This window comes from Trachypithecus francoisi, unplaced genomic scaffold, assembly GCF_009764315.1.
Source record: "Trachypithecus francoisi isolate TF-2019V2 unplaced genomic scaffold, Tfra_2.0 Lachesis_group4, whole genome shotgun sequence".
NCBI classification, from domain to species: Eukaryota; Metazoa; Chordata; class Mammalia; order Primates; family Cercopithecidae; genus Trachypithecus; species Trachypithecus francoisi.
Window position 1 is genome coordinate 73,712,565 of NW_022681469.1, and position 9,743 is coordinate 73,722,307.

Sequence of the window (9,743 nt, forward strand, 5' to 3'; positions counted from 1 at the left end):
TCAGAAGCTGCTGAAATGTGTAGTATGATTAGGTAGGTACATTTTGTATCTGATTTTCTTCTCAAAACCATGAAAACTCTAAAAGCTTCATAGCAAGAGCATAAAATGAAAATAAACACTCTACCTGATGGATCAAAATCCGGAAAATAATCTGGGCAGAACTGATAGGACAGTACTCCAGCTGGTGTGTCATCCCAGCACAGCCATCCATCCCAGGTGCGATTGCAATATGGACCTGGCCATTTAGAAGGAAATTAATATTGAAGCCTTGTGGATTTAACTAAATGAGAAGATTGATCTCAAGACAATATTACATGTAGTTGGGCTCACTACACCAGTCATAACCACCTACTTTTCAAACGAACCAAAGTCACTTATTTTGGAAATACAGTTTCAAATAGCCTTAGCATATCTGTGACCACATTATCTCATTGGATGACAAGCAGGGCTCTATATCTACTTTGTAAAAGGTTCTAAAGTTGAGCTAATCAAAAAAGCAAATGCCCCAAAGACTGCAAGACCCTCTCTCTCTCAAAAACAAAACAAAACAAACAAACAAAAATCTACCCAAAACCATGAAGATTTACCTCTATAAAGGTATGTATTCTAAAGAATCAGATTCAGGCTTTCAAGAATGCTCTCAAAAATTATTTAAAAAATGAAAAGAGCTCTCAGAAAATCCCCGAAAATATCAGTACTGTGTTTTTATTGTCTCATTGGCTTCAACGAAATTGTTTCTCCTTTGGTCAGAGTTATATCTAATGCCTGTTCAGTTCTTGATAAACACTGAAATTACTGCACACAGAAGAATAACATGTATCTGCCTTTCAGTTGACTTGATGTTTTTGTTTAAAGGAAAATGCTAAAAATAAGAACTACAAACTAAAACTTGAACTATTTGAAAGCAAAGAATGTGCAGTAACAGAGTATATTTAACCATTTTTTTCCTACCAAGTTGGCTTGTCTTAAAATGTACCTGGTAGTAGACCAGACACAGTGTCTCACACCTGTAATCCTAGCACTTTGGGAGGCTCTCTTGAACCCAGGAGTTGGAGACCAGCATGGACAACATGCTCTACAAAAAAATACATACTCTACAAAAAAATACAAAAATTTGCCAGGCATGGTGGTATGCACCTGTAGTCCCAACTGCTCAGGAGGCTAAAGTGGGAGGATCGTTCTGGGTGAGAGAGGGAGACCCTGTCTCAAATATATATATGATTGTAAAAGATCTTATTAAATCTTTTCCAATGTCTCAGGGGACAAATAGGAAAATTTAAAGGGATGTTGCTATGAGCTTGCCCATCACATCTCCCCTTTTGCTTTCTATGGGTCCTCTACAGCTAATAGAATATGTTTAGACCAGAAAATATCTGAGCAGTCACATACAGCCATTCTGGAGAAGCTGGTAGATACGCAGTGTCTGGCTAGGAGGTATCATTTTGTAATTCTCCTGGAAAGTGGGGCCAGAAAGTGTGGAAGAATAGTATGGGTTGCCAACCAATTGACAGTTAAAGAGAAGATACTACCTAATTAATCCAAGCAAGATAGGGTTTGATAGCATCCACCTCAGTCAAATTCTCTGCCCATTATTTTCCAATTCCCTTTCCTGTCATTTTCTACATCCCCTTCCTCACTTGGTCCTGTGTTGTTCCTGCTCGCCAGGTGTGAATACTGAATTATTGCAGTCATTTTATCATGAGGGCAGATGTTAGTCAAACTGCAGTCGGATGAACTTGAGCAAAGAAATTAGACATATGCACTGCATGAAATACACAAACATACCATAGTGTGAAAACTGCTGGCATATTAAATTAAAATTATTCAACACATATTTAACCACAAAAGAAAATGTCTTTAATGGTGTTTCAAACATACGTTCATATACATCCTTCTCTTTACCTTCTCCTTGGTATGGGGGTAACTGTTGCATCCGGTCATAGCATTTGTACTGTGCATCCATCATCTTCTTTCGTCCTACGACGTAAAGAAATGGCTCGGGCTCTATTGTTGGATAGGTTTGATTTGAAAAGGCAGGAAGAATTGGGATTGGGTGCTGTATTAAAAAGAAAAATCAGTTACTTATAGACAGGAGGAATGGGTGAGCACACACAAATGAGACAACGAAAAAGTTTGAAAACATTTGTTTTTGCTCTCTAAGCAATATTTATTCATGGTCTCTGTGTACAATTCTTTTTCGTATACATAACTAAAAATGTTTTTACATTTCATCTACAAATTCTACCTGAACATTTTATATTTGCATTTACTATTGAAAATGGATAACACCTACACACACTCATACACCTCTTTATCAGTTAGGATTGTTTTAACTGTATTATGATTCTAAAATTTAGAAGTAAACAAAACAAATAATCTAATTTCCAAAAAATAAAATATTAAATCAACTTTGCCTTACTCTAAAGAATCATGAATCATGTTATTAAAAAATAGACATAGTTCAATAAATATGCTTTTTTATTTGATTCTTTCAGCTAAATTTTATTGGTGCTGTGTACACTGCTAGAAATTTATCCCATCTATTCCATAGAACAAACAAAATATGTTTTATGCTCCTCATAATTGACCATAATCTCCTTAAATTGGTTTCAACAGCAGATGACCTGTACAGGGCAATTTATTTTCACTAATGAAAAATTGATGTATTTATTAGATATTTATCTCAGCACATTTGCATTTTGGTACAGATTGACAATAGTTTTTTTTCAGTTTCAGTTAATCATCACCATCACAAGTCTCTCTTTTTCAAAGGTAATGTGGGTGTTTGAAAAGATCACTCTGTCACATTGCTCTCTAACTTGTGTTTATACAGATTTCAATTTCTTTTGTGGCTATGACCAATGTTTTTAGTGGTGTTGGAATCTGCAACTTTTTAATATCCATGTTCTACATAGTGATTTTTTCTTTTCTTTTTTTTTTTTTTTGAGAAACCTAAAAACATCAGCCTGCACTGACTTTCCTTTTCCTGAATTTAGGAATGCTGTTTAATTTCTATCATACCCACTGAAACTTCAATTCTAAGATTGAAGTTTCTCCAGTTGTATTGATGGCAGAAGTGGTGTTATGTACTCTTCTATATGTGCTAGTTTCTAAACAAAACTCATCCCTATTAAGTTGACACGTATATTCCTGGCTCTTCATGGTGAATCCTCACTGTTTTCCATGCGAGTCATTGTGTATGTCCTACATGACAGCACATCACTAACTGCTAAGTTGTCCAGCACACAATCCAATCAAAATTCAGAGTTTGGAGAGAGTAGGGAGCACAAACATTCAGGATGGCTACAGATACAAGGTAGAATTTGAATTGAACCTTGAGTGTATGTAGTTTCTGCATAGGCACAAGGTGGGCTGAGAAGCTTTTTGGGATGGAGGGATCGTTCCCACAAAAGTCAGGAGGTTGGAAATGACAGGCATGAACCACTGTGAGAAAATCATCTTGCCTGAAGGGGAACATATTTGAGGGTAAGAAGGTCAGGGCTTTGCTTTCAAGACTCTGCATTATCTGAATCTTCAGATAACAAAAAAAGTTAAGACTTGTTTTGCCACTTTGAGCAGATTAGCAACCTCTCACTAGATCTGTTTCCTCAACCTAGGAAATGTAAAATAAGAAGAGTAGAAAGAATAATATTTATCATCTATGATGTTATGAGGATGAACAAGAAAATAAACACAAAGTGTCAGGGACACGAAAGGTTCAAAAGATTTTAGCTAATATTGTTAAAACATGGTATATAACATAATATAATATGATAAAGATGTTTTATAGATTTTTGATCAGTGAAGGTTGTGAAAGGAGAATTTTTAGTAAAATTCATGCAGCAGCCATCAGATGTCCACAGGTTAAACGTGCGGGGTGGGGTGGGGGCAGCAGGAAGTTGAAGGCCTGGCTGGAACAAGAAAGTACCACTCTTAGCACTTTCTCAATAATAAAAACATGAAGGCATATTTGAATACAAGGAATGGGAAACAGTAATAGTCAAATGGCCCAGATATTTAGCCTAGATATTTGGGGAAAAATATAGTTGCCAAGAAAGGGGAGATGCTGGGAAAGGAAAACATTTTTAGGGGGAACTTCTTCCCCTTGGTAAGTAAGTCCTATTTTGGGTTAGATTTGGCGATGGTCGCAAGCCATCCCAGTGGAAATAGCTTGCAAAGAGAAGATGGTGAATACTTAACATTATTATAACATTACTGTGATAACTTCAAATGGACACCAATTGTGAATAAAGTTGACACTACTCTTTAAACATTTTATTTCTAATTTTAATGTCTCTTGAATTTATGTCACAAGAGAAAGTAATGAACCCACAAAAATGATTAAAACTGTGCAAATCCTTTACCAATGCAGCTGAACACAATTCCTTTTGATATATGGCACTTTCCCCACTGGCCTTCAGATCAGTCAGCAAATATTGATCAGACTTGATGAGCCCAACATTGTGCCAGATGCTGAGGATACAGTGCTGAATAAAATAAGTGTAGATCATGCTCTCATAGAGCTTACTGTCTGGCAAGATGGACCAACACTATAAAATGTATTTCTGATACCTGAAGTTATGAACAATAAAGAATCATCAGTCATAATCAGTCATAAAATTCTTAGATATTCCTAATGGAATTGGAACATGATTTGCAAAATTTTAAAAAAAGGGTAATCTGAAGGGATTCTATGTTGAGGTTCCTTTTTTTAGTCTATTACTGAACATTTGTATGAATATGTATGTTTTAAAAATTAAATTACATATCAGGTAACCACAAAGCAAGGATGGATCATGATGCCTTCACAATAGAGATATTAATTATTGGTTCAGCTTATACATGTATTTTAGATTCTTCTTTGGTGGCTCTAAAATCTTCAGTTAATATGAGAATGATCATTTGATATATTATTAATTTCTGGACCCTTTTCTCACCATCTTCAAATTGAATTCAAAGATGGAATATTATGTCATATATAAATCTTGTCTGTCACTTGTATTAGATATGCTAAACACTAAGAACTATTTTGTTTAAAGCTGGCTTTCTTCCCAAAAGTAACATTCTGAATTCTCTTTTTATATGGCTGACAACCAAGTAAGAGATTTTCCTGCTTTAGCTGGAAATTCATGGAAACCATAGGCAAATAGTATGTCCGAGGATATCAAGCAGAAAACCCTACGCTGTATTTTCAATTACATTTTTATTTGCTTTAATGCAGTTTTAACATCAGTAACAGTGGAAACAGACAATCTGTATATGAGTAGTTATAATTCATGCTGATGAAAGTAGCTTCCATCTTATCATTCTTGCAATATTGAAACAAACTCCAGTGAACTTGTTTGAAGCTGGTTCAGTAGAGATTGTTTCAACACTGAAGGAATGAAAAATTAGAACTTCTGTTGTCAGATGAGCAGTAATAATCTGCATCAGTTCCTGGTCTGGTTCATATTTGAGCGCTGAAGATGGAATTTTCCCAGCAGTAGATGAATGTCTCAGTGGCCTTCTTCCTAAAATAACATACTCATTGGCACATTCTGTTTATGTATACAGTCATCCCTTGGTACACTCAGGGGATTGGTTGCAGGACCTCCTGTGGATACCAAAATCTGAGGATGCTTAGGTCCTTCATATAAAATGGTGTAGTATTTGCATATAACCTATGTACATCCTCCTGTATTATTTAAATCATCTCTAGATTATTTATACCTAGTACAATATAAATGTGATGTAAATAGTTGTTATGCTGTATTAGTTAGGAAATAATAAAAAGAAAAAGAGTCTGTACATTTTCAATACAATTTTTTCCTGAATATTTTCTATCTGAGATTGGTTCAATCTATGGATGTACAACCCATGGATACAGAGGGCTGACTGGATAGATAGATAGATAGACAGATAGATAGATAGATAGAAAGAAAGAAACATATAAATATATGTATATGTATGATTATATATATATAATATATATACATATAAAATTCAAATCATGGAATTACTACTGCTTAAAAATAACATATATACAAATTTCATAAAGTTTATTAAATGTTAAATTTTTGCTGATAATTTTATACAAATAAGAATTGCTGGGAAGGTGGTATTATTTTCAGCAATACAGAGACAAAATAAAACCAGTAATGATTGGATGAAACTACCAAGCAATGTAAGAGACTTAAAATATCCTATTTATTATAAGTGTTATGTCTATACTACTTATTTCAGGGGGTTAAATAAACATATGATTATATGATCACATCCAGATAGAAATGAGATATTAAGGGCATATTGTTTTCCTGAAAAAAAAACATCAGTTTTCAAAGTTTTGCATATAAACCATCTTACGTTATTTTTCAACAAACAAACAAACAAACCTCTTAATTGTTGTCCCATGTAACAGTTTAGCTGCCGTATATGTGATGTCACTCCTAAAGGTTCAAGTAAATGGCGCCACACATACGACCACCAAGCTGCCACCAACATCAGTAGTCAGCAGCCCAAGCATCATTGTTTTTTTCAGTCAACAAATACTTTGAGTGCCTCTCATATGTCAGGTACTCTTCTAGGTTCTGCAAATTCAGCAGTGAACAAAACTGGCAAGCCACCTGCTCTCATGGAGCTTACATTCTAGATTTTATCCACACAAATCATGGAGTGCACAAGAAAGCTATCTGATTTGAAATGGTCATATGCTTATGCAATTCCTACTGTGATGTAGGACGGTCAGGTTGCTTTTGTGTTACAGTTTCTAGTAGTAGAGAGACAGTTACAGAGCTGTTCTTCATGGAACTTTGAGAAATGGTCCATCTCTGCAATAGTTCAAGCCCACTGAGTGTGTGGACCCAAGCTGCTGTGCTGAAGGGAGAGCTTCCTGTTGATTGCCACAGGCAAAACTGCTCTAAAAAGAATATAAACCTAGAATCTACAAACTGATGTAACCAATGGGATTTTCATGTCACCATCCTTAATGTTGATAATGTATATAATTATTTTTGCTTTTCAGTTACTTATACGTTTCAAAATAAGAAAGGACAAAGCACCCTGTTGTAAAAAGCATTAGTCCTGGTTTTCCCGGGTAGGATCAGATGCCTGGCTGGTGTGCTGTGTAATTCTACTCACATTATATAAACAACAAAACTGCATATATCATAAATTCAAAGCAAATAGGTGAATATAGCCAAGTAAACACATAACAATAACACCTGCTCTGAAGAACCTAATTTTTTATGTCTTCATTATTGCCATTGGCATTGTCGTCATCAGCATCACCACTAGCATCTTTTTCTGAGAGTTCACTGTATACCAACCACTGTTCTAAGCTTACTGTATACCTCACAGGAGGGAGAGGAATTGAGTGGGTGGTTATGGCTAATGGAAAGAGGTTAGTTGAAAGTGGTGACCCAAACTGATACTTTAAAAACTATATGAAAATCAAGTCGATAGAGTTTGAGAGTTAGTGTATTTTCACAACAATCTATTGTCTAAAAAGCAATATTTTGGATTAGTTAGGAACATTGCCATTACATTTTTTACCCCTGGGAAGTGTCAACGTGCACATAATAAATGTTTTGAAGAAAACGGACATATCAAATTTTGTTTTATGGACAAATCCTCCAAATCAAATATATAATCCAAAAACAGAGAGAGAAGCATATTTCTCTCTGTCACAGCAAAGAGAGCACAAACCCATTTAAATGCCCTGTTCAGTTATGCTTGCTGGTCAAGAGGTGCCCACAAGCCATAAAATGTTTCTATCCATGGCTCATGCAAAGATGTGCATTTTTTCAATATTTAAATTATAGACTACATTAGCTAAAAGTTTTGAATAAAAATGACCTTCTTTACTTTTTTAACACACTACAAATTTTCTAAAGTCTTTGTAATAAAAAAGGCAATTAGATAATCTTCAAACAATTTTGTTAGTATTTAGTTCTTTAGTTTTTCTTCTGTCATGTTCAATATAATTATTTGATTTATGAAACATGATTATTCAAAAATATTCACATATACTAGATCACTTAGGATTTCATTTGAGCTATGAAAAATAACAGTATCAATAATATATAGCAATATTTTTATATCCATAGAAGACCACATAAGGCCTGGGTATTTACAGACAAATTAAAATATTCTATTAGTTTCCACAGTAGTCTTGTTTAGTGTTTTTATTATATTTCCAATGACATAAAGAAACCTGCATTTCCAAATGCTAATTACTTTTAGAAAACTTTACTGTAATTTATCTAAAGAAATATTTAATAGGATAAAATGATAAGACAACCTGACAATAAAATAAGTTATGCTCATTGTCCAGATAGGTGCAAAAGGGTTGCATTAATAGTCATTCCCCTAAACCATTTATTTGATGTACAATATTAAAAATAAAAGTTGCCTTATAAACTAAATTAACATTTATGAAATAGTAGTAATATTTTTTCTTGAATAATATAAAGACAAACAGTTTAGACAGACTTGTAGGCCTATACTACACATTAATAAACAATGGAAATCCTGGAATCCTATGCAAGCTTTGTGTGGGTCAGTACGACAGTATGAGATATTGAGTGATCTTTGCAGCCAGCTGTAATTCATTAGCAAATGTTACTCTGATGTGATGGAAAGGATAAGAAGCAAGGTAGCTCCACATTGATTTATGTAAAATTTACTCATCTCCCTTTCATGTGCTATTGAAGCTGATGTGATGGTGGGTTAACAATGTTGACACAAATAATAGGCATTGATAGTATTTTCTGAGATGATTATATTTCCGATTACTTGCTAAATCTTTTAGGAATAAAACAAAATAGAATTACATAAACTGAACATAATTTAAAAGGTTGGAGAAAGAATTATAGAATAATAGTGGTATACAAAGACTTGAGGATTCTGTAGTCAGTTTTTGATGAAAAATACATTTGAAATCAAATGCCAGACTGAAAGAGTTCAGATGTTTTAAAAGGATTGAACAGCCCAGATGTTTTAAAAGGATTGAACAGCCCAGAAACTATCATTCAAATCATAGTTTTGAACTATGATTCAAAACATAGTTTTTTCAACATGAAAACATTTTACCTGAGAATATTATTTACCATCTACGTTAATTTCTAAGATAATATGGAGATGTCTCAAATTAATGCTAAAGTTTTGTAAACAAAGCTCAAATTTCTGGGTAGACTATAAACACTAATTTAAATTAGAGACAGTTCAGAAGAGAGATTTGTTAACAAAATATTAAGCAAAATAATGGCTTTGAGGAACTTAGTTTTGGCTTCTGGAGACCAATGCCTACCCTTGCAAATACTAATTCAATCACACTCAAAACATTCCTCCTTATTCAACATTCTTCATTAGCATGGCTTTGAATAATTTTGTTTTACTTACATTTAGAAGAAGAAACAGTGCGAAGCACCGGCTTGTAAATGTGAACTTCATTTTTGGTTTTTGAAGATCTCTTTGTCCTAGAAAAATATAAAAGCAACAAAGACTAAAATTAATATATCTCTGATATTGGCTATGGCATTTCATTTTCATTTTTTTCTACTTGACTTAAAGAGGATCGACGTTCCAAGACACCCTAAAAAGCACATGTAAGAAAGAACAGTATGCTTGTGATGCAAATGCAGTGAAGATTCCATTGCTTTTCCTGTCAACCAGATTTTTACACTTGAGACCCTCTTATTAAGAAATTCTGGAACTGCCTTTGCATATTAGGACAGAAATAAAGACATTCCAAGAGAGCAAGAGCA

General features: G+C 34.1%; 1 protein-coding gene across 1 annotated transcript in view; it reads right to left on the bottom strand.

Moving 5' to 3' along the window:
• Positions 1-9,455, bottom strand: part of CALCR (calcitonin receptor) — a 62,524-nt gene extending 53,069 nt beyond the window's left edge. Inside the window, exons 1-3 of the mRNA XM_033193493.1 lie at positions 9,379-9,455; positions 1,903-2,056; positions 125-235 (exon numbers count right to left, since the gene is read on the bottom strand). Of these exons, the coding sequence (XP_033049384.1) occupies positions 125-235; positions 1,903-2,056; positions 9,379-9,429 (316 nt within the window). The 5' untranslated portion in view covers positions 9,430-9,455. The remainder of the gene's footprint in view (positions 1-124; positions 236-1,902; positions 2,057-9,378) is intronic.
• Between the last annotated feature and the right edge of the window lie 288 nt (positions 9,456-9,743).